Source organism: Ruditapes philippinarum, unplaced genomic scaffold, assembly GCF_026571515.1.
Source record: "Ruditapes philippinarum isolate M1 unplaced genomic scaffold, ASM2657151v2 ctg3087_1_1_1_1, whole genome shotgun sequence".
In the NCBI taxonomy this organism is placed as follows: Eukaryota; Metazoa; Mollusca; class Bivalvia; order Venerida; family Veneridae; genus Ruditapes; species Ruditapes philippinarum.
This window is the reverse complement of record NW_026854516.1, coordinates 25,196-50,692: the sequence shown is the minus strand read 5'-3', so window position 1 is coordinate 50,692 and position 25,497 is coordinate 25,196. Positions and strand designations below refer to the sequence as shown.

General features: G+C 31.8%; 1 protein-coding gene across 3 annotated transcripts in view; it reads right to left on the bottom strand.

Annotated features, from left to right (window-relative positions):
- Nucleotides 1-23,695, bottom strand: part of LOC132740332 (uncharacterized) — a 28,411-nt gene extending 4,716 nt beyond the window's left edge. Inside the window, exons 1-10 of one of the 3 annotated variants that reach the window (XR_009627141.1) lie at nt 23,426-23,692; nt 23,040-23,098; nt 19,004-19,132; nt 18,004-18,192; nt 16,416-16,673; nt 15,158-15,334; nt 14,306-14,482; nt 13,129-13,334; nt 12,461-12,632; nt 6,082-11,802 (exon numbers count right to left, since the gene is read on the bottom strand). Coding sequence is in view for 2 of the 3 variants with exons in the window: in XM_060728206.1 (XP_060584189.1) it covers nt 1,402-1,721; nt 2,379-2,550; nt 13,129-13,334; nt 14,306-14,482; nt 15,158-15,334; nt 16,416-16,673; nt 18,004-18,192; nt 19,004-19,132; nt 23,040-23,098; nt 23,426-23,484 (1,746 nt within the window). In the remaining variant the exon portion in view is untranslated. Of the gene's footprint in view, nt 1-1,068; nt 1,722-2,378; nt 2,551-6,081; nt 11,803-12,460; nt 12,633-13,128; nt 13,335-14,305; nt 14,483-15,157; nt 15,335-16,415; nt 16,674-18,003; nt 18,193-19,003; nt 19,133-23,039; nt 23,099-23,425 lie in introns of those variants that run through there. The other 2 variants (XM_060728206.1, XM_060728207.1) reach the window with 2 other exon arrangements.
- Nucleotides 23,696-25,497: the final 1,802 nt, after the last annotated feature.

Below are 25,497 nucleotides of genomic sequence, written 5' to 3'. Positions count from 1 at the left end.
TGGTGGGCATCAAACAATCTAGCAATATCAATTTTAATATCACACATATACATGTATGTCTCATAAAATGTACAATTTCATATTTTCAAATGTTTATATTCATTTTTCTTAACGCATTTTTCTATAACTCTACTTTTCTTATATACATAAAGTTTTCGTTGTTTATATAAATCTTTTTGTTTGGAACTGTATATATGTATGATTTTTAAAAAGGCTCATAGGGAAGACTGGACTTGCTCTGTAAGTAAAGTCTTTATTAATATCATTACTATAAGAGTCTGTGAATGTAGGCACTATAAGAGGAGGTCATATAAGCAATATGACAGAATAAAATAGGCAGACGAAAAAAGAAGTAAACAGCAATTACAGCATTAAAATAAATTTGATTAAAGTGTTTTGTCATTTTGAAAAGATAATTAAATGTATATAAATATAACTTTAAAGAATAGGTGACATACATTTAACATTGAGTAAAAAGAGATAGAATAACAATTAGTGATTTAGTGTCATGTTTTCATGTCAATGCGAGATTTAGTTAACAATACAAGCTACACACAAATAATGGCAACATAAAAATGTACAAAAATAATGCCTTAAATAAATTATGAGTATAATGATCAATGTAAAGGGCATGTATTCCATGAAAATATTTCCAACATGACATTAAATAATCATTTTTTACAAAAATGCTGGTAGTCTGACCTGAGGCTCTATACTCTTAGGTAACTAACTAAATTTTCAAATTTTTCCCCCAAAATGGAAGTAGGATAAAATCATTCTAGAAAATCAGCAGGTTAGAAGAGGTCTAAAGTAAAAATGAGTGAAATGTTTACCTGACAAACTGCTTTTCTCTATATTTCATACATTTCTTTTGTATCCCACATAAATAATTATAAATATGAAAAAAAAAAACCTTCTCTCAGACAGAGTGATGATATTAAAAAATACAAAATGTATACATATTTTTACATCTGTTAATAACACCTGGCAATTTTTGTGTGATTAACCCTGTTTTAATTAATGCATATTATATACATGTTTATGTTATCATTGGGTTTTTTTTACCCTGTTTTAGATAAAAGTTCTCTTTGGATTGTTTGCATAACTCTTGGTTACTTTTTACAAACCAATTAACATGGCAGTTGCATGTGTCTGACAAAATATCTGATATCTTCATTAAGATACAAGTAAAATATCAAAAAAGCTGTAAATATTACATCATACCATTCAATTATATAAAAGTATGTGCAAATAAAATCATTCCTTCCTTGTCATGGTTAAACCATCAAATACTGCAAAATACTGTTTTCTAATAGTTGTTTTCTTAAGGTAGAAAACATACAAAACTACAAAATAGTTGACTGTCAGTAAAATATCTAAATTCCTAGAAATAAAATTTCATCAAGACCCAACAGGCTTTCTCAAATACCTATCAATTTTACACCTCTGACCTAGCTTTTTATACACCTGTAATCCTCCCTTTATAATATAACATATATCCTTCTTAGAGAACCTTAGCTTATTTTTCCCTGCCTTCAATTTAGCAAGTATATTTCTGTTGGTTTGAAACATGTACAGTTTATCTTCCTGAAGACATCCACAGTGTCCTTTAGTGAAAAGTTTCATTTTTGCCCCCCTCAAGACAGAAGGGTCCAGAAAAAGGACATCAAAAATAGTGTTGTTCCCATTGATAGCTACGTCTCTGATGTAGAGCACATTTTCTGCAAAATAAAATGTACGAATAAATGTAAGTACCAATGAATTTAATCAAGCAGCACAGGAAAAGTTAGCATCAAAACAATATAATTGTCATAGAAAGGCTTAGAGGTTAAGCTCATATGCCCCTCACTGCTAGGGAATTTGGATTCTTTCATGTGGGCAAGCTTTCCTTGGTGGCTTTAGTCAAGTGTCAAGTGCAAGATTTATCAAGTCTAGGACTTAATGTCTGAATAAAATCAAGTCCTAAAACATAACAACGTAATACAATAAAAATATATTTCAAGGAAACAGATTGACTGTTATAATGGTGATTGACCAACAGTTGATATTGAAAAAATGTTAAAGATAAAATATAATCTGCCTAAAATATTAAAAGACAGCCCTACTCTTTTTATAAATTGAACCTTACAGGTAAATTCTAATGGATATTTACAGAAGTTCCCTTAGTCCATGTGAGTTATTTATCTTTCATGCGAAGTAAATTATAAAATTGAAAGGAATAATTACAAATGTAAACTTATTTTCACTTTCATCTGTTCACTCACTATATACTCTTCGATTGGCAAAGTAACACTTTAATTAAAGCAAACTGAAAGCATGTCAAGTATATAAATATCTAGAAAGAAATAGCCAGGTAATGGTTTAAAAAAATGACTCACCAAATTTTTTGACACATTTTTTTGGAGGCTTCATGAAAGTGGCACATGATGGGCAAGCATGCCCTTTTATTTCCCTTAATTGTTGATTTGTCTTTGCCAATGACTTTACTATTTCTTTAACTTGCTTTGGATTTGTAGAATCTAATGTTACTATATGACCGCTTATACAAGTCTGAAATTCAATAAGATGTTCAACAGGTAATAAATTAAGAGACCAATAAAACATTATCAAAATAAATTAGCTGATGAGAAAGTGTTATGAATGAGTTGATAAAAGCCATAAAATGGTAATTGTATTTCATGAAATTGAATCCATTTTGTTGTAATGATAATAATTATGATTATATATCCTAAACTAAACACTGTATCAGGATGTGAAACACCAGTTAGCTCAATAGGCAGAGCGTAGGTATGTGAATCTGGTGATCTGGGTATGATTCCTGGACAGTGCAGTTCACTTTCATTGTGATATAAAACTGTCAGCAGATCATTACTTATTTCCAAGCATCTTCAAATATAAGATAGAAAATTTACATCTAAAATGCAATAAGAAGTGATCAACATAAAAGTAATCTAAAAAAGTGGCTAATCACTTAAAATATTTCTATTTTATTGATATTGAAAAATCATGAATACCTGGTTTTGTTCCACTTCAATGATCTTCCCTTCACAGCAGACCTTGTTGCTATGGGAGTTAAATGTCTTCAAACCACAACACATGTTGTGACCTGGTTCTTTCCTCACTGCACATACCTAGATGACTGTATATTGCAGCAGATATATGAGTTGTTGATCAGCTGTGTCCCGCAACATTCTAATCCGTTGAATTGCTATGAATCTAAATGATGCCACACAGTCTAGCAGTTTTTTTACAAACCATATATCTGCAAAATGCATAGACCACAATCAGTTTTCTAGGTGCATGTATTCCACCGTAATCATGACTGAATGTGTCTAAAGTTTCTAATCGTGACAGGAATGAAAAAATTTAATAACATTACACCTTCTCATCATAAGGGCGGAGTTACGGGTTTTACCGTAACCTTACGGTTTCTACCGAAACCTCTTCTCACCGGTGTCCCCGTAATGTACCTACCGCTAATGGTGGGTCAATAGCGATTAACTGTATTCCACCCCATAATAATGTCTTCATGTAAAGTCCCTGCTATTCTGGGCTTGGGGATAAGTCAGAGTTCCAAGTGATTTGTGCATTACACAAGCACTTCTGAGAAATTGTAAAATATTTATTGTTAAATTCACAAATCTAACATTTATTAATGTATATGATATGAGAAGATAATGAAAGAAATAGAAAACAATCTATTTTTTTTTCAATTTTTACTAATAAATACTGTACAATTAATAAAATAAGTTGAGGTTTTTTTTCAGAATACCAGTATTAATTAAGACATTTTCATGAAGATTTTCTGATATAGCAAATGCTAATGAAGGCACTTAGTAAAACAATTACATCTTATTACATTAAATTTGTAAGTTTTGTACATTGTACATCTAAATTAGCCTCTCCACAGTACTAGCAAATAAAATGGCTTGATGATGCTACTGTTACAAAGTAAGCCAGCTTGCTGCTTTATTATGAAGTCTGCCCAGATTCTAATCTGTAGTCTCCCCCAACATTATTATATGAGCCGTGTCACGACAAAACCAACGTAATGGGTTTGCAACCAGCATGGATCCAGACCAGCCTGCACAGCCGCACAGTCTGATCAGGATCCATACTGTTCGCTATCAGTGTCTCTACTCGTTATAGGGTTTGTAAACGAACAGCATGGATTTTGATCAGACTGTGCGGATGCGCAGGCTGGTCTGGATCAATACTGGTCGCAAACCCATTATGTTGGTTTTGTAATCTCCCCAACATTATTATATTTCAACATTAAAATCCCTAAAACTCATACATGCAGTCCCTTTGAGCTTGTCTAATAACTGACAGTTTCCTGTAAGACTAATCTTTAAACTCATGATTGACTGTTTCTTCAGACTCCAATTCAGATACTTACCTCAAACTATAATTGAAACAGTAACCTTATCAGACCCCAAACACAGAGCACAGAAAGTTCCCTTGACTCATAATAGGTAACAAGAGTTAGGTTGAACATAATAATAATATAACTAACTAGTGTGTCATAAACTGTCTTTAAAAACTTTCTAGATGGCATTTCTGTCTCAAATATTGCATGTTATATTTACATTGTAACACAGACCATAGATTCAGACAACATTAGAGCCGCGTCACGACAAAAACCAACAGAATTGGTTTGCGACCAGCATGGATCCAGACCAGCCTGCGCATCCATGCAGTCTGATCAGGATCCATGGTGTTCGTTATCAGTTTCTCTACTTGTAATAGGGTTGGAAAGCAAACAGCATGGATCCTGATCAGACTGCCCGGATGTGCAGGCTGGTCTGGATCCATGCTGGTCGCAAACCCATGATGTTGGTTTTGTCATGACACAGCTCAAATGTTATTACCCCTTACTAATTTTGTAATGTTAATTTACCATAGGCCAATGTGAGTTATTCTCACTGTTAATTCAAGGGTAACATGTGACTGAAAATTTTGTACTGTTACATAGGTGGGTGTTACTTTTTCACACATAAATCTCAAGCCAAGGATGCCCAAGGCGTTAGCCAAGGGTAACAGTATTTTCCTCATGATGATATTTTTACTGTTACTCATAAAACTGTGTTATCTATATAATTTTAAACCTGTCTTTGATGCAGGCTGTGGGGAAGAAACATTTAGATTTAAGTGACTACATTTTAACCCCTATTTTGGTGAAATAAACTTGTCCTTATTTGAATTTGGAAAGATCCATTGTAAGCTGGAGGGATTTTATATTTAAAGCGGTCAGTGTGAAGACTTTGGCCTAACTGCACAGACTTCACATGCATTCAAACCAGGCTCTGTACTTATTTTGAATAATAACAAGGTGGTTCATATTTTTTACTAATGTTTCACTTTTGCCAATTAATTTATCAATAATGGTTGAATGACACAAAAAAAGATCAAAACATGGTAATTTATGGAAGACATTATATAATATATCTGTAAAAACAATAAACAAACAAACAAATGATCAAATATCTTTCAACATAATAACAAATATATAAGTAGGACAGATTTGGTTCAATTAAGTTTAACACACTTGAACTTCCTGATAAAGACTAGTACAGTACTTGCTTACTCATCTATCTTCATTCAAACCAAAACAACTTATATTTACATGTAGTAGCAGAATACTTACAAAATAACAAATTATTATGACACTTTAAAATGATTCGGGACTTTACCTATTCTGAAAAGGTGATAAATTATCTATTTTTAGATAAAATGTGCACAACAGTAGAAATGAATTGAAAATTTGAAAAGAAAAACATATCCATGTTTAAACCCTTGTAAATCGGCTGAAACCCATAGTGTTTAACCTTTGCCAAAAGTATAAGAGCCAGGCCAGTTCAAACATGAGACTTTACAGACTGACTTGGCAGCTGAATTTTTGTTAAAATTTTTAATCAACTGTTCAAAACTCAAAACAGGACAATTAAATCCATTAATACATACTCATCAAGTTAAGGGTTAAAATTAACAAGAAATAATCTGTCATTACAAGAAATAAAATGTCTTATTGTTTAATTGTTTCAATAATTAACATAATAAAATGCACAATATTGTAGTCACCTTTATAGTTACATGATACTGCCTAATTTATGTAACTTGACAATCTACAATAAGAATTACACAAAATATACTATATATTTTTTTCAAAACATAGATGAAGAAGGATAAAACTTTTGTATGAAAATACAACAAATCTAAACTCCATTTTAAGTATGTTTAACAAAGATTTCATGGATGCAGCACCCATTTATTCTGAACTCTTTCTATTTAGGTACATGTACTTAGATTTATTTAACAAATATTCTACTGATTACAGACAGTTAAAGCCTTTGATACCAAAAGGTAATATAGATTAAAGACCAATAAACAAAAGACAATATGAATAGATAATTTGCTGTGGTGTCAGGTTTATAAAGTAGATTTATAATGTAAGACACTTAACACTTGTATTTGTAATTAGATAATCATAAACATTTTCCATATTTTTTGTTGTTGACTTTTTAAGTAATTGCAAAAATCAAATTATCATACTGAGGTTTTACTTTTTATTGAATAAAAATACATTCCTCAATTGGGTCAATGCATCTCTTCCTGAAGAGTAACCACAACAAATAAACTTTACTGTGAAATATTAATTGCTTTAATGTTTTACATTTCATTTATTATGATAGATTTGCTAACTTCTTTAAACCTTATGAACACAGATTTTTGTCTTTGTAAAGATGTAATAGAATATGATGTACAGTATGTACTAATTGACAATATACATATCTCATGAGAGGTTTATAAAACAGGTTAAACTTGAAATTAATATAATGTATGTATGTAATGTATGTATGTATGTATGATTTTAACAATGTCCGGTTTTGCCTGTAACAATATTCTCTGAATGGTTGTGAAAAAAAGCATTATGGCTGGTCAAAACTAAAATGTTTGACTGTAAAAAAAAGTAATATAATTTAACTGTTTTTTGATTGATGCTTATCAAGTTAGAAAACACAGAGTGAAGTGGTTTGTCCACAAATACCTGTGATAGGGTCTTTGTGATGAACTCATATTAATGATTTTCAAATAGTTCAACAAACAACACTGTGACCAGTTCATACGAATTCCAAACCATGTAAACTAAAGTATGATATCTAAAATGAGGTTAAATTACTATGAATTTCATCATTTTGTTCAACACAAACAACTATTTATACCAATATGCTATGCAAAACTTTTTGAAATTTCTTTATTTCAAGTTATTTAATGGATAATTTTTAGGTAGTGATAAAATGAATGCAATATAATAAAATATTTGTAAAATTGTGTTACATGTTTGTAAAGCTATAGGCAAGAAACAACACAACATACATGCATTAATAAAAATAATATTACACAATATGTATACTTCTCTAAACCTGAAATAATGCATCCTAAGGTTTTTTGTAAAACTGTCCAATGATTGTTAAATAATGCTTCTAAGTGATAAAATATGTGTAAAAATAAGGGATTTCAACAGGTTTTGCCAATTTATATCATCTGCCCTATAACTTATTTTAAAAACAATATAACTGCCCTATTTCTTGTTTAAAAAATTGTGAAGATGCAAAAATAAAAATGTGAAGATGCAATGATTTTTCATACAATAATTACATTACATTGATATAACATAATAAAACAATACACAATACAGCTACATGTATCATAATGCATTTATATACAATATGAAAGTAAAAATAAATAAATTTGACCTATTTACAAAATTAATGATTGTTAAAAATTATAAAATGAATCCATTTCTTTTTAGCTAAATCTTTTGACCCTTAGGCATGCTGGCTACGACTGATTCTACCCATGTCACCAGTGCAGACCAATATCAACCACAACAAGTATTCCGATCATGGTCTGCACTGTTTGCTATTCAGTCAATATATATATTTTGAATATTTTTCTTAACATTGATGAATGGTTTTGTTCAGATTGAAAAATGGACAAAATATTTAGTTTGGTAAGGTTTAAAAAAAAATTCTTTGAAGCTGAACAATCAGTAATCTGCTTTAATTTTACAAAAACCAATTGACTTTCCATATGAATATAAGTATAAAAAGCATGCCCTCTGCTATCACTAATATAAAAATATATTTCAAAAATGTCATATGTCATTTTAGTATTATTATAAGGTAAATGTTCAGGGGTTGATTGTGAAGTGGCGTATTCTATTTCACCCATTATCTATACTGATACACCTTTATAACCTGTCAATATTTGATTAATACATTTAACAAGGAAAGCCAGGGCTCTACTGGTTTTAAATACACACATTTTAAACCTTGTAAATTTTAATATAACAATGCAATTATCTACCAACCTACTCACTATAGTAGTCATGTGAATCACAAATGTAAGAGTATTGACATTGTTCTTATTTACACTTATAATACATTTCAGTGTACTAATTGCATGCATAACATAATTATGACACTTGTTTTAGTTAAATACAAAAAATTGAATATCAAATACTTTGACAGTTAAAGTCTGCTCATGCCAACTGATTTTACATCTATGTAACCAGTGCAGACCAAAATCAGTTGGCACATCTCGGATCATGGTCTGCACTGTAAGCTGTGTTTTGAAATTTTCTCTTAAAATGATAAATGGTTTAATCCAGATTGCATGATGGAAAAATCTGTCTTACATAATTAATACATAATGGTTATAGTACGGAAATATGAACAAAAAATGTTTGCCATTTGATTGCAATTGGTACTAATGTACAAGTTTGTTTGGTTTATTTCTTCTTAATATAATCAATCTAACTTTTATAGTTAGAAATTAAATTTATGCATCAAGTTGAGTAATGACACTGTGCATTTAATCATTACTTTAAAAAAAAAAAATTATCAAATAGATGTGGTTGATAAGTGTGCCTTATTAGCATACAGTATATAATTATCTGTAAAACAAAAGAAATTTAAATCCTTATGTAAAAACACTTTCTGTGAAATTCAGTAAATAAATTCAGTTTCGTTTATAATCATATAAAAAACAACTTTATTTATTCACTGGATTTCCAAGAAACATCTTTTTTACATTATCTATAAATACAAACTTAAGGTATATCAAATGGCGGTTTTATCATTCATTCATATTTGTGAAATATTGTTATAAAAGTTTATGATAAACTAAGTGTTAAAGAGACTCCACTGAGGTTTTTTGACATGATGGGACTGAAAATATTTTTTTCCAGATAAATGTACCATTTGATGTAGGTTTAGACCACTAATCTTTGTGCAAAATTTCAGATCATTTACCCATTTCGTTTTTACAGAATAATTATTCAAATTGTAAAAATTAACCCTAAATGAAAATCGTGTAAACACATTTCACTCAAATCGGGCTAAGAAAAGCATAAAATATGATTTTCAATTTATTTCAAAGTATATTTCTTAACTATCTTTGCATATATTTCTGTTTAAAGTGCCCCAGCTCATTTATTTAAGAAATTCAAATGTAGTTTTTTTTGGCTTTTAAAATTAAAACCTCAGTGGAGTCCCTTTAATAATGTTTCTAATTAATTTATGGTTAGAAACATAACTCATTGATGGACTGTTAATGTTAACCCTTACCACACTAAATATCTAAAATTGACTCATCCATCTTTCAGTCTGGACAAAACCACTTATCATCTTTTAGAGAAGGTTCCATAATAAGTACTAATTGAATATAAATATCAAACAATGCAGACGATTGCCAGCAGGCTAAAATTACTGCCAGCAGGCTAAAATTACTGCCAGCAGGCTAAAGGTTAAATATATACTGTGATATTTACTGGTATATATTTTACTGTGACTAGACTAGACAATACTTGAGCATTAATAAACTTATCTTTCCCTATATGAACTAATGCTCCAGTTATTTATAAAATTAACTCACTCCCTATATCAATACAATTAACACAGTTCCAACTAACTCCCTATTCAGGCTCAAAATTTTGGAACTCCCTCCCTTTAAACATAAGAAATTCTTTCAAATTACAAGCATTCAAAACTAATTATCTGAAATGGTGGTTCTCTAGTGTGCATCAAACAATCTAGCAATGTTTTAATATCACATATATACATGTATGTCTCATAAAATGTACAATTTCATACTTTGAAATGTTTATATATATATTCATTTTCTTAATGCATTTTTCAATAACTCTACTTTTCTTATATACATAAAGTTTTCGTTGTTTATATAAATCTTTTGTTTGGAACTGTATATATGTATGATTTTTAAAAAGGCTCATAGGGAAGACTGGACTTGCTCTGTAAGTAAAGTCTTTATTAATATCATTACTATAAGAGTCTGTGAATGTAGGCACTATAAGAGGAGGTCATATAAGCAATATGACAGAATAAAATAGGCAGACGAAAAAAGAAGTAAACCAGCAATTACAGCATTAAAATAAATTTGATTAAAGTGTTTTGTCATTTTGAAAAGATAATTAAATGTATATAAATATAACTTTAAAGAATAGGTGACATACATTTAACATTGAGTAAAAAGAGATAGAATAACAATAGTGATTTAGTGTCATGTTTTCATGTCAATGCGAGATTTAGTTAACAATACAAGCTACACACAAATAATGGCAACATCAAAATGTACAAAAATAATGCCTTAAATAATTATGAGTATAATGATCAATGTAAAGGGCATGTATTCCATGAAAATATTTCCAACATGACATTAAATAATCATTTTTTACAAAAATGCTGGTAGTCTGACCTGAGGCTCTATACTCTTAGGTAACTAACTAAATTTTCAAATTTTTATCCCCCAAAATGGAAGTAGGATAAAATCATTCTAGAAAATCAGCAGGTTAGAAGAGGTCTAAAGTAAAAATGAGTGAAATGTTTACCTGACAAACTGCTTTTCTCTATATTTCATACATTTCTTTTGTATCCCACATAAATAATTATAAATATGAAAAAAAAACACCTTCTCTCAGACAGAGTGATGATATTAAAAAATACAAAAATGTATACATATTTTTACATCTGTTAATAACACCTGGCAATTTTTGTGTGATTAACCCTGTTTTAATTAATGCATATTATATACATGTTTTATGTTATCATTGGGTTTTTTTTACCCTGTTTTAGATAAAAAGTTCTCTTTGGATTGTTTGCATAACTCTTGGTTACTTTTTACAAACCAATTAACATGGCAGTTGCATGTGTCTGACAAAATATCTGATATCTTCATTAAGATACAAGTAAAATATCAAAAAAGCTGTAAATATTACATCATACCATTCAATTATATAAAAGTATGTGCAAATAAAATCATTCCTTCCTTGTCATGGTTAAACCATCAAATACTGCAAAATACTGTTTTCTAATAGTTGTTTCTTAAGGTAGAAAACATACAAAACTACAAAATAGTTGACTGTCAGTAAAATATCTAAATTCCTAGAAATAAAATTTCATCAAGACCCAACAGGCTTTCTCAAATACCTATCAATTTTACACCTCTGACCTAGCTTTTTATACACCTTTAATCCTCCCTTTATAATATAAAATATATCTTTCTGAGAGAACCTTAGCTTATTTTTCCCTGCCTTCAATTTAGCAAGTATATTTCTGTTGGTTTGAAACATGTACAGTTTATCTTCCTGAATACACCCACAGTGGCCTTTAGTGTAAAGTTTCATTTTTGCCCCCCTCAAGGCAGAAGGGTCCAGAAAAAGGACATCAAAAATAGTGTTGTTCCCATTGATAGCTACATCTCTGATGAAGAGCACATTTTCTGCAAAATAAAATGTACAAATAAATGTTAGTACCAATGAATTTAATCAAGCAGCACAGTAAAAGTTAGCATCAAAACAATATAATTGTCATAGAAAGGCTTAGAGGTTAAGCTCATGTGCCCCTCACTGCTGTGGGTTTATCCAGCTAGGGACTTTGGATTCTTTCATGTGGGCAAGCTTTCCTTGGTGGCTTTAGTCAAGTGTCAAGTGCAAGATTTATCAAGTCTAGGACTTAATGTCTGAATAAAATCAAGTCCTAAAACATAACAACGTAATACAATAAAAATATATTTCAAGGAAACAGATTGACTGTTATAATGGTGATTGACCAACAGTTGATATTGAAAAAATGTTAAAGATAAAATATAATCTGCCTAAAATATTAAAAGATAAATTGAATGTTGCAGGTAAATTCTAATGGATATTTACAGAAGTTCCCTTAGTCCATGTGAGTTATTTATCTTTCATGCGAAGTAAATTATAAAATTGAAAGGAATAATTACAAATGTAAACTTATTTTCACTTTCATCTGTTCACTCACTATATACTCTTCGATTGGCAAAGTAACACTTTAATTTAAGCAAACTGAAAGCATGTCAAGTATGTAAATATTTAGAACAAAAAATGGCCAGGTAATTGTTTAAAAAAATGACTCACCAAATTTTTTTACACATTTTTCCGGAGGCTTCATGTAAGTGGCACATGATGGGCAAGCATGCCCTTTTATTTCCCTTAATTGTTGATTTGTCTTTGTCAATGACTTCACTCTTTCTTTAACTTGCTTTGTACTTGTAGAAGTTAATGTTACTATATGACCACTGATACAAGTCTGAAATTGAATAAGAATTTCAACATGACTGTAATAAATTAAGGGACCAATAAAACATTATCAAAATCAATTAGCTGATGAGAAAGTGTTATGAATGAGTTGATAAAAGCCATAAAATGGTAATTGTATTTCATGAAATTGAATCCATTTTGTTGTAATGATAATAATTATGATTATATATCCTAAACTAAACACTGTATCAGGATGTGAAACACCAGTTAGCTCAATAGGCAGAGCGTAGGACTGTGAATCTGGTGATCAGGGTACGATTCCTGGACAGGTTCACTTTCATTGTGATCATGAAATCCTTTCTATGGTCATTTGCACTGTACCTCTGCTCTATACAATTGTCAGGAAATCATTAATTATTTCCAAGCTTCTTCAAATATAACATAGAAAATTTGCATCCAAAATGCAATAAGAAGTGATCAACATAAAAGTAATCTTAAAAAGTGGCTTATCACTTAAATTATAATCACATATAAATCATAAATACCTGGTTTTGTTCTGTTTCAATGATCTTCCCTGCACAGCAGACCTTGTTGCTATGGGAGTTATATGTCTTCCAACCACAACACTTGTTGTGACCTGGTTCTTTCCTCACTGGTACATACCTAGATGACTGTATATTGCAGCAGATATATGAGTTGTTGATCAGCTGTGTCCCGCAACATTCTAATCCGCTATACCGGCTATAAATTTCTGTGAAAAGTATAAAACATTACAACTTAAAAATTCCTAATAAGGTGGATACAGGACCCATTTCTAATTAGGTAAAAAAAAAAAAACTGCTGAAAAGCTTAAATCTTTTTTCAATTTTTTCTCCACTTTTCGACAGGGAGCTAGTGTAACTTGGCCGACTTGTTGGCTTTCACTAAACTTTTGTTAAGGTCAATTTTCACAGAAACTATCAACACTATTTACATTAAACTTGGTATGCATGTTTAATCTCAAAATGTTTCGCGTTTTTCATAAGGATGGCATTTTCGGGGAGACAAACTTAAAAAACAGAAATTCATTCTGGTGACTTATTTCTTTGCAAATAATGTTATTTGCATTTAAAAACATACATAGAGTTAAAGAATTGTGTGATTAATGATTGACCTTACTATCTGAAAACAAGTTCATTGTTTAAATTAATAAATAAATTTTAAATGTAACAAATAAAAAGTAAATGTTTATCCATATAGATATTACTATAGTAGTCTTGATGTCATATGTAAATGTATAAGTTAAATAAAAAATTTCTTCTTCTTTTATTAGCTATTGTACTTTTAACAAAAAATAACACCTTCCTTTTAAAGGAGTTAAATAACATCCATTTAAAGTAAAATTGTCAACTGTAAATAACATGTATTATACATGTATGTTTTTATTCCATCTGTAAATAATGAATACTTTTAATCAGCAAGACCAATTTCAAAAGGGAAATTTTACCTTAAAATGTGTATCATTTAAGCACAGGTAAAAGTTATGCATAACTACATCATAATGATAATCTATGTAGTCGAAGCTTTAAATGTTCGCGGATTTGTAAAATACAACTTTTTTGCTGATACAAATATTCGCAGAAATGTACCTAGCCTTAAAAGCACCAACTTAGAAAGTACGATGTAATTTCCAGGAATACAGTATTATTATATATTGTATAAATATATATTGTTTAAACTTACGATTGCCACCACAGCACAACATAGAGGACTCAATCTTCTTATTGTTACAACACACATGTTTATTGAGGTCAATAAACTCTTTCCCGCAGCACATGACATTCATGTTTGGATGGGCATGGTTGACTACACCCTCACAACATTCTGATTGAGTTCTTTTATTGTGTGGATCATAGATGGCTGAAAAATTCGTTATTTGAGCTGCGTCACTACAAAACCAACATAATGGGTTTGCGACCAGCATGGATCCACCCAGCCTGAGCATCCGCACAGTCTGATCAGGATCCATGCTGTTCGCTTACCAACTCTATTACAAGTAGAGAAACTGATAGCGAACAACATGGATCCTGATCAGAATGCGCAGATGCGCAGGCTGGTCTGGATCCATGCTGGTCGCAAACCCATTATGTTGGTTTTGTCATGACGCGGCTCAATTGTTTTTTGAAATTATCAGATTTTTGACTGCAATCATTAAAGGAACTCCACTCAGGATTTTTTGACATGTGTGGTGTAGAAATAATTTTTTGAGATAAATGTTCCATTAGATTAGGCAGTAAAATAGTTATACATTACATTGTTGTAAGGAATTAATGAATTATATTTTATGAAAAGGAATAGTTACTGTAAAACAGAATTGTATAATCTAAATACATGGGCATATAACCTTTCAGGGCATATAACCTTTCAACAAATTTTTTAACCAATTTACAATACTGCAAACTTCCTGTTTATGATTTAAGGTGAATATGAAATGACTTCATAAATCGACAGGAGCTGTGTATATGTTTTATATAAATAACTATTATCCAATGAAAAGTAACATTACAAACATGCAGTGTTATAAGCAATACTTACAATTGCCACATGGTAGGAAGTTGTTAGGAACCACGTGCTTGCTGTTCCCAGATTCAGTGATATGCTCTATATCATTATCAATTACCTGATCTCCCAAGCAAGAATAGTCAGGGGTTATACCTATGTACTTCACAATAGTCTCATTTGGTGAAGGTTTTGGCATAAGCTCGTATGTCTCTGAAATTTGGTGACAATCAAAATAAAAATATATTCAAGGTATTACTCAGGAATGACATGAAGGAATTACTTAAATATCACTTAGTTTGCTTAAGTTTTCAAGTCAAAGTTTGTCATGTCATTGTGATGTGTAAACTAAATAGTTACTTAATTTCATCTTTTGAATTGTGTACATGTTCTGACATGTATTTACGTAAATTAAGTAGTTACATGTTTGTAGGCATAGGTGTACTCAATTTCAGCAAGAGTCTAAAACAAAATTGAGCTATTAAAAAACACATGTGCTGTACACAGTCATTGAACTTGAGCTCTCACTTTTGGGATAACAGGGAAAGGCATATATCCAACACACAATACATTACATTCAATATTGTAACCAATATATCCAACATACCATACATGTACATTCAATATTGTAACCAATATATCCAATATAATATGCATGTACATTTAATATTGTAACCAATATATCCAACATACCATACATGTACATTCAATATTGTAACCAATATATCCAATATAATATGCATGTACATTTAATATTGTAACCAATATATCCAACATACTGTACAATGTACATGTACATTTAATATTGTAACCAATGTACCCAACATACCATACAATGCATTACATTTAATATTGAAACCAATATATCCAAGATACCATACAATATGTACATTTAATATTGTAACCAATGTACCCAACATACCATACAATGCATTACATTTAATATTGAAACCAATATATCCAAGATACCATACAATGTACATGTAATATTGTAACCAATATATCCAACATACCATACATGTACATTCAATATTGATTGTAACCAATTACAAACACATGATAGAATACTAGTCTACTAGTCTAAAAACAGTTTTTGAAATTAGTCAGTCCAAATAAGATCAAAAGCAAATATACTATATTTATAAATAGGATTGAGTTATTACCCTAAAAAACCAAGCTTAATCTGTTTCTTTCTAGCATTTACATTTGATACATCAAATATAATTTGACATGTACATATATGCTTATATTGTTAAGACTTGTATTAATACACCAATTGAATATTAACCCCTACCTTTTTCACGTCCTTCACAGCAAATAAACTTTGACTGGTCAAAAAGATCACTGCCACATTCACCTGTAAGTTCGCCTTTTGGCCTAGGTTGTCTTTTGAAGCATTTATGAGTGGCTCTATTTATCAGATAAGGACCACAGCACTTGTAGCCATCTCGTCTTCTATGTACATTAGCACAATAACCTCCTGATGTATAATATCCACAGCATACCTCATCACGACCATATACAACTTCTCCACAATCATATTTACTGCAAGCTAGTAAAGATCAACATTAAGCATTAACAAGGCTCAATAACTTAAATGGACTTGTCCATCCTTCAATTTGGATTTCACTTAATCATTTTTATAGAAAATTTGGAAAAAAAAAAAGAGCCGCGTCATGACAAAACAAACATAATGGGTTTGCCACCAGCATGGATCCAGACCCGCCTGCGCATCCCAGCAGTCTGATCAGGATCCATGCTGTTCTCTATCAGTTTCTCTACTTGTAATTGGGTTTGTAAGTGAACAGCATGGATCCTGATCACACTGCGGGGATGCGCAGGCTGGTCTGGATCCATGCTGGTCGCAAACCCACTATGTTGGTTTTGTCATGACGCGGCTCATATATTGAGTGAATAGCGAACAGTGCAGACCCTGGTCCGATGGCACAGATGATCTAGTTGATCATGGCCTCCACTGGTCACACAGGTAGCAGGCTTAGGTTTAAGTATTATTTCAATTATAACCTATCTCTGCTGAAATTGTTCTGGGCTTATAATTATATGTCCTTGTTCAGCTCAGAATATTTCAAAATTATTATAATATTCTGTGTCTTCATCTGAACCCTTAACTTGCTGAATATTTTAAATGGACTTGTCCCCCTTCCATTTTTGGGACTGTCCATTATCAATTTTAGGGATATCAATTTAAATATTTAAGGTTTGTCAGGCAACAGATTAGAGCCTGGATCGACTGCATTGATGTTGGAGCTGGCCTGGCTCTATACTGGTGGCAAAGGCTCAACACTTTTGGTTCACTTTTGGTTAAAGGTCAATTTCAATGTATAACATGGTGAAACTGGCATACCATTATAGCTGTTGGCATTTAATTAATATAATGCTTTGAATTAACCCTTTGCATACTGGAAAAAATTGTTATGTGCTAAAATGTTACTAGCTTAATTGTTGAATTTTATCCAAGTTTCTGGAAATCAAAAACAAATATTAAAGGGCCTCTGTCAAACAGCATTCATATATACAATCTGGGACATACGTTATCGTATGTCCCAGATACAATGGATATGTCTGGCATGTCTTGAGGTCATCTTTGTTGTATATCCCACAGTCAAATGCATTTTTTATTCTCCATTGAAAAAAACGTAATTTGCAATCATTAATTAAAATCACCCCTTCCCTGCCCTATCCTCCATACCTAGCATTGCCCTTCCCTAATTGTTGACTTCCGGGCTGGATGCTGTCAGCATAATCATTCCATTTTTTCCATGAATGTTACTTATGTGTAATAAATTTAAGGGCTCGTAAAAAGAAAATACTAAGCAACCCTAATGTAAAGACATTCATTATTGAACGCAAAGTGCACTTACCTTTTTCTGCCTTATTATAAATCTTATTATTGCAGCATATATGCTTATCTGAGTAGAAATAATCTTGACCACAACAAGTTGGAGCAGTGGAATTAGGGAGGCGAGATTTTGATAAATCGATCAGCTTCCCTCCACAACAAATCTTTTCGTTTGTTGAGAAAACTACATGTGTAATTGATTGGTTCCTTTCTGAAATGTTAAGTAAATCTATCCATTAGAAATAGAAATAATAATTCAGTAATTCTTATAAATGTCATTAAATAATAGTCTGAACCCTGCTGTTTATCTAAATGGACTTTTCAGTCTCAATATCTGGAACATTCCATTTATAAATTTTTGGGATATCATGATAAATAATCAGCTACCAGTATAGAACCAAGTCAGATTGCACAAATATTCAGAATGACTACGCTTTTTATACAGGTGCAACAATATGGTGAAATCCATATTGTGATATACATGTATTGCAATACAAGAAACCCATAAGAAACCCATACCCCCCCCCCCCCCCCCCCCCCCGAAAAACTAAAAAGTTGCTTTTTATTTTAAAAAGTTCATTAAACTTAATGAAAACCTTTTATATTCAAATAATGAAAAAGTAATGTTCAGAACTTTTAATTTAGTATAATCAAACAAATAAAACACAAATATCAATGTTGTGTTTTTGTCTGCATTGACAGACTGACTGATAATTTGTAAAATCTCTGAATCTGAAGTTACGGCATCTTTTTTTCCAGCTATTTACTGGTGACTGACAATTCCATAGGTTGATTTCCTTTTTTTTTAAAGAAATAAATAGAGCACCAGGTATTATTGGTTCGGATTATACTAAGAAGTTAGAAATTGCCAATCGTCACTGGTGTGGTACTGGTACTCTGCCTGACATCCAGACAGCAGTCATCTGACGATCATGACAATCTGGACCCAAAATAAAGAATCTAATTGAGTTATTATTAATATATGAAAAACAATAAACAGAAGAGAAGAAAAATCATCTTACTACCTTGTAGACCACAGCAACTCTGTTGGACGCCATGTTTATCAGTTTTATCATAAATGCCATTGCAGCAGATTTGTTTTGATTTATCTATTGTGACCATTGCTGTACCATTGAAACACCTGGGGAAATCTACAAAATAAAGCAGCTGACAGTTGATACATTATGGATACCAGTGACAGTGACTCTGACAGATATCTCCAAAACTGAAAAAAATTTCATTTTAAATTTGATTTTTTTATACACACTATTCAACAATGTTAACCCATAATGCTTAAATATGCAGTACTGACTATTATCATTTACCAATGAGTAGACATACTGATCTAAATGTACCCTCAAAACAAATAACCTTTGTTGAGGATTTCAATTATAAACATACAAACATATCAATTTTGGCATGATTGTGACAAAAGTCTCTCAAGTCTCTTTACTGGAATTGAAACAGTACTAGAGGGTCTTTCAAATAGAAAGACAATGAAAACATAGCTATCAGTCAAGTGACTCGAACAAATGATGTCAGTTTTTGAGAGCTGACAATCTGAGCTGTAAATTCAGGTTACTTCTTTCATGCTAAAGGCAATCAACTGGTAGATACATCAGAAAGACGCATTAAATAAGAAATTAGTACATGTACAGGGTTGTCGTCGATGGTCGGGTGGATCCTGTGTCTTGGTGTACCAATATTTTGGCAAAAAAAATCTAGTCCTTAGCAGGAAAAACAACAAAATAAAACAAGAGGGCCGTGATGGCCCTGAAATCGCTCACCTGTATATAGGCTCCCGGTATACATTTTTACCCAGGGGCTTTTATTTGAACAAGCTTGGTAGACACTCACTTGAACATAACTCATGCTTAATATCTAAATTCTAGCTCTTTGGGTTTTATTTGAACAAACTTGGTAGACACTCATTTGAAGATGTTTCATGATAAATATCTTAGTTCTAGCTCTAAGAAGATTTTTTAAGTTTTTACACATACACATAAAGGAAAAAACAATAACCCCCCCCCCCCCTCTGGGTGGGCCAATTTTGTCCCCAGGGCTTTTATTTGAGCAAACTTGGTAGACACTCACTAGTAGATAATTCATGCTTAATATCTAAATTTTAGCTCTTTGGGTTTTTAACAGAAGATTTTTTAAGTTTTTACTATATACATTTAAGGAAAATCAATGATCCATAGGGCCGGGTCAATTAAATACCATGGCCCTTATTTGAACGAAAATGGTAGACACCTTTTAGAAGATGTTTCATGCTTGATATCTTAGCTGTAGCTCTTAAGGTTCTTTAAAAGAAGATTTTTTAAGTTTTTACTATATACATAAAGGGAAAAACAATGACCCTCTGGGGCGGGGCCAATTTTGACATAAGGGCTTTTATTTAAACAAACTTTGTAGACAACCACTAGAAGATGCTTCATGCTTAATAGCTAAGCTCTAGCTATTTGGGTTTTTTGGTAAAGAAGATTATTTAAGTTTTTACCCGGGGGAGGGGCCAATTTTGACCCCAGGACATTTATTTGAACAAACTTGGTAGACAATGATGTTATGCCAAATATATAAGTTCTAGCTCTTACGGTTTTCTAACGGTTTTTTACGGAATGCCGTTAGGGCCATCGCCTATGAATGTGTTGATCTGAAACGCGATAGTCGATAACACGATGATGAAAACGCGAAATCACGAAACTACGATGGTGAAAACGCGAAAGTACGATGATGAAAACGCGAAAGTACGATGATGAAAACGCGACAGTACGATACTACGATGATGAAAACGCGATAAAGTATCGTGTTTTCACCATCGTACTGTCGCGTTTTCACCATTGTAGTTTCGTGATTTCGCGTTTTCATCATCGTACTGTCGAGTATCGCGTTTCAGGTCAAACCATTCATAGGCAATGGCCCTAACGGCATTCTGGAATGCCGTTAGGGCCATCGCCTATGAATGTGTTAATCTGAAACGCGATAGTCGATAGTACGATGGTGAAAACACGAAATCACGAAACTATGATGGTGAAAACACGATAGTACGATGATGAAAACGCGATAGTACGATGATGAAAACGCGATAGTACGATGATGAAAACACGACAGTACGATGGTGAAAACGCGATAGTACGATGATGAAAACACGACAGTACGATGATGAAAAGCGATAGTGCGATGGTTAAAACGCGATAGTACGATGATGAAAACACGACAGTACGATGATGAAAACGCGAAATCACGAAACCACGATGGTGAAAACACGACAGTACGATGGTGAAAACACGATAGTTTATCGCTTTTCCATCATCGTAGTATCGTACTGTCGCGTTTTCATCATCGTACTTTCGCGTTTTCATCATCGTACTTTCGCGTTTTCACCATCGTAGTTTCGTGATTTCACGTTTTCACTATCGACTATCGCGTTTCAGATCAACACATTAATAGGCAATGGCCCTAACGGCATTCCGTAGTTTTTAAATGAAGAGATTATAAGTTTTTTCTTTCAGTTGCCATGGCAACCAGAGTTCTGCTTGGAATTTAGTTCTTTGAACAATTCCAAAGTTATATTCCAAAGTTGATTACCAAAGGAACAATCCTGTGAAGTTTGGATGAAATTGGCTTAGCGGTTTATGAGGAGATGTAGTTTAAAGTAAAAAGTCCGACGGACGCCGGACGAAAAGCGACCACAAAAGCTCACCATGTCACTTTGTGACAGGTGAGCTAAAAAAACACACATAAAAACAAAATTAACTGGTCCCTTATACATGGCGGGATAACTATTATAGAAACATGACGCTAAACAACTGGACACTGTTAATTGACCAGGTACGTGTAGTGTTATAATCCCGTAAAATACAAATGGCGGATTAAAACCAAGGGAGGCAACTTGACTTGGTCTGCTAAATTATATTACAAAGATTAACGTGTCTCGCCAACTTGTTACTTATCGACTTTCCGCTTGAGAAGAAAACATGCTACTAAGCGGGGGCGCGCGACGAAGTTTTATTTATTAAACTTCGCCCCCATTTTTTTTTTTAAATCTCGCTCCGCGCCCCGAGGGGTGAAGATTTATTAATTAAACTTCGCCACTCGCTCTTGCTCATAATTAGCGCGTTTTCGCTCCGCGCCCCGCCATTTGAACTTGTTAATTCTCAACTTTTGACGGGGTCGCGGGACGAAAACACCCTAAATGAGCGCGGGGGGGGGGGGGGCGAATAGCATAAATCAACCACCATAGAAACTTACGAATCGCTTAATTATTATTATCATGTTGCTATTTAACAATAACATTAAAAGATATACTAGCTCCATTTTATAATTATTATATTTGAAATTACTCATAATTGCTACACAGTCTCTCTTTAAATATATAATAAACGTGTTTTGGCTTCACACATAGTAAGTATATGTTATGTTTTTAACTTTGAACACAATATGAATATATATATGTTTACTGTAGTGTCCCTAAAAAAGGCAGTTTTTGTTTGTTTATTTATTTATTTTTTATTTCATTCATTTTTTTTATTTATTTATTTATTTATTTATTAAAGATAAGTATAATTAAATAGTATACAATAGCCCTACAACTTTGACGTTGCTATGAGGTATTTTGGCACATTTTTTGACCATCATAATAAGCCCGTCAGGTCTAATATATTGCACAAAGTATACAAGTTCATATCTGTACTATTAGTACTTGATTTTCTGCAATGACTTAATATTTTTGTTTGTCTTATTTTACAGCACTCGTCCAGAGCGAGAAAGTACATTTAATTACTCTGGCATTTACATTAACACAAACTCTGCAGTTATGGAAAGGGTAAAAAATAAATATTGTGATTGAACACGTTTGGTGTACATGTACCTAATACTAGTAAATAAATTTATAGTGGTATATATATACATATGTATACATTCATCGATAACACGTATATTGTACAATGTTTGGCCTTGATTTTATCTGGGACACACAAGTAATTTAATGGTACATTGATTTAAAGCTTTTTAAAACAGAACGAAATGCTAAAAAAGTACTTCAAAAAAGTAACTTGCCATTTGGAGCGGCTATCGCCTCAATACTGCAAAATGCCACATATACCGCTACACAAAATCTATGGAGAAAAAAAATTAATATAAACATATTTTCTATTTTTATCTTTGTGTACATGAGATAAATACAGCAAAATTGACGGGGGAAAACCCAATACTTTACTTACTTATATCTGAACGATGGCGTGGTAAAGTGTACAACGTCAATATAATTTAAAAGCTTTACTTATTCACAAAATCAATCAATTAATTAATCGATCAATCAATCAATCAATTAGGTAGTTAACAGATTACCTAAAAAATGAATTAAAATAATTAAAAATTAGGACATACTGCAGTGTTTGACATTACAATGAAAAAGTATCTAAATAATGTATGCTGCTACTTACATGTAAGGTTGCTTTCGTTCGCCGATGCGCCGAACTGTTAATTTCCCCTTTTTGGTCATTGTCTGTGTCAGCACGACTTCCAGCAGTAAACACGTGTTTATTTAAATGAAGTTTATTTTTATTTTAAATTATATTAAAAGCGTTAAATCTTTCAATCAACAGTATTGCTCTTGATGAAATATTCAGATTTGATTAGATCTTCGTGGTCCGAGATCAGCGTTTGACCGCTAAGTCTCCAAAAACGTATATATATACACCACATACCTTGAATTAGGTCAAAACACGTCATGGAAAACCGAATCCGTAAATGGAAGAAACAAATCATGTCTATAAATAAAAAAAATGCAAATTTATATAAGGCCAACCAAAATAAAACATTGTTTAATTGTGTTAAAAATTTTGACATTAGTTTAAACAGATTTCTCATGAAAATGACAGTCATATTTTTAACTACTATTATTTTTTTTAACCTGAATAAAATAAAAATTTCTTTCCCATTAGTCACTAATTTAGAAACAGCCTTGTATAAATCAAGTCAGTTTTATGTTTTTAAATTCCTTATTTGAGATACTAAAACAAATAATGCCTTAAATGACTATATAAAGAATAATACATTTTATTTGTTTTATCACGAACTTTGGACTTGTACTAGATACACGATGAGAAAAATATATAGCCTGAGCCATTTAACCCCACCATCTCCCCATCAAATATATATGAATTAGTCATAATTAACGCTCTATTTTGCTGGACTGAAATGTTTCTGGGAAATTGTGGAAACAGGATTTTTAAAATCTGTCCGTGAACATGCACCAGAACGTATTTTTCCGCTTGCTTGCTTGCTAACATTAAATTCAAGTCTGAAATTTTGTCAAAAATATGTAGACACTTGTATTTTTTTAAAAGTGCACATAAAATGCCTGGGGAGCATGCATATTTGATATTTTTTCCAGCGGAGGACTTCGAGACCCCTTGTAAGCAAGGGAAGAGTTTTGTTGTTACAAACTAATTAAGCCCAGTCCCAGCCGATAGTTTCTGGATCTTTAGAACGATATCATTTTCAAACTGTATTTACGACAAATAGTAATAATGTCCTAGAAAATAAGGTGCGGTGAGTTTATACGATAATACGATTATAAACAACCGCAAAATGACCTTGCCTTGTCAGTTTATTTAAAAGTTTTGTATAACTATACCATTACGTAAGTTTGAATAACAAATAAACAGTGTGTAACACAACATACACTGTAGAAGTGATATTTGGCGTCATCCCAACGGTACTGTTGGGGGAAGACCTTGTACGTAATTTTTCGGGTATTTTCATATTATATTATACAAGTTAGTAAAGTTAATACATGTTAAAAAATCAGTTTTAATGTCAATATAGTATAAACAAAATAATGACTGAATAAAAAGAAAGAAGGAAAATATCAACATCTAACATAAAAAAAATTTTAACCAACAACAAAGAAACAAAAAATAATGCATTATTTATAGTAAAATATTACGATGTAATCATTTTGTTCATGATATTACTAATATTTGAAAGAAAAAAAAACACCCATATTTCCTGTAAATCGTGCGATATGTGATACATGATCTTCTCTCTGCATAGCTTTGAATATCCGTCAGAATTAATAATCAGAATGCACTCTGTTTTCCGAGATAACATCAATCATGAATAATCATATTGTATATCATAATATTTAAAAGTTTTGTAGCATGACAACGTCTCTTTTTAAAAGATTATTTGATATCAAATTTAAACCCTTTGTACTGAAAAAGCCTTTTTTAGGAATACGAGTTATATCATTATAACGTGACCCATTCTGACGTCATCATACTTCACAGGATCTACATTATCATAATCAAATTTAATAAACTCTTTATGCAAAATGTACAGAAATAGTGGAGGGTCCCTTTTGCACATTTCCAATGAAACATTTAAGTGTCCCGTGGTATAGTTCTTCTTTCATTTTATTAGTAGAATCACCATTTTCTGGATAGGTGTCCTTCAACAGAGGAGTCTTGTTTACCTGTCCCTGTAAAATAGGCAGGGCGACAGATAGATT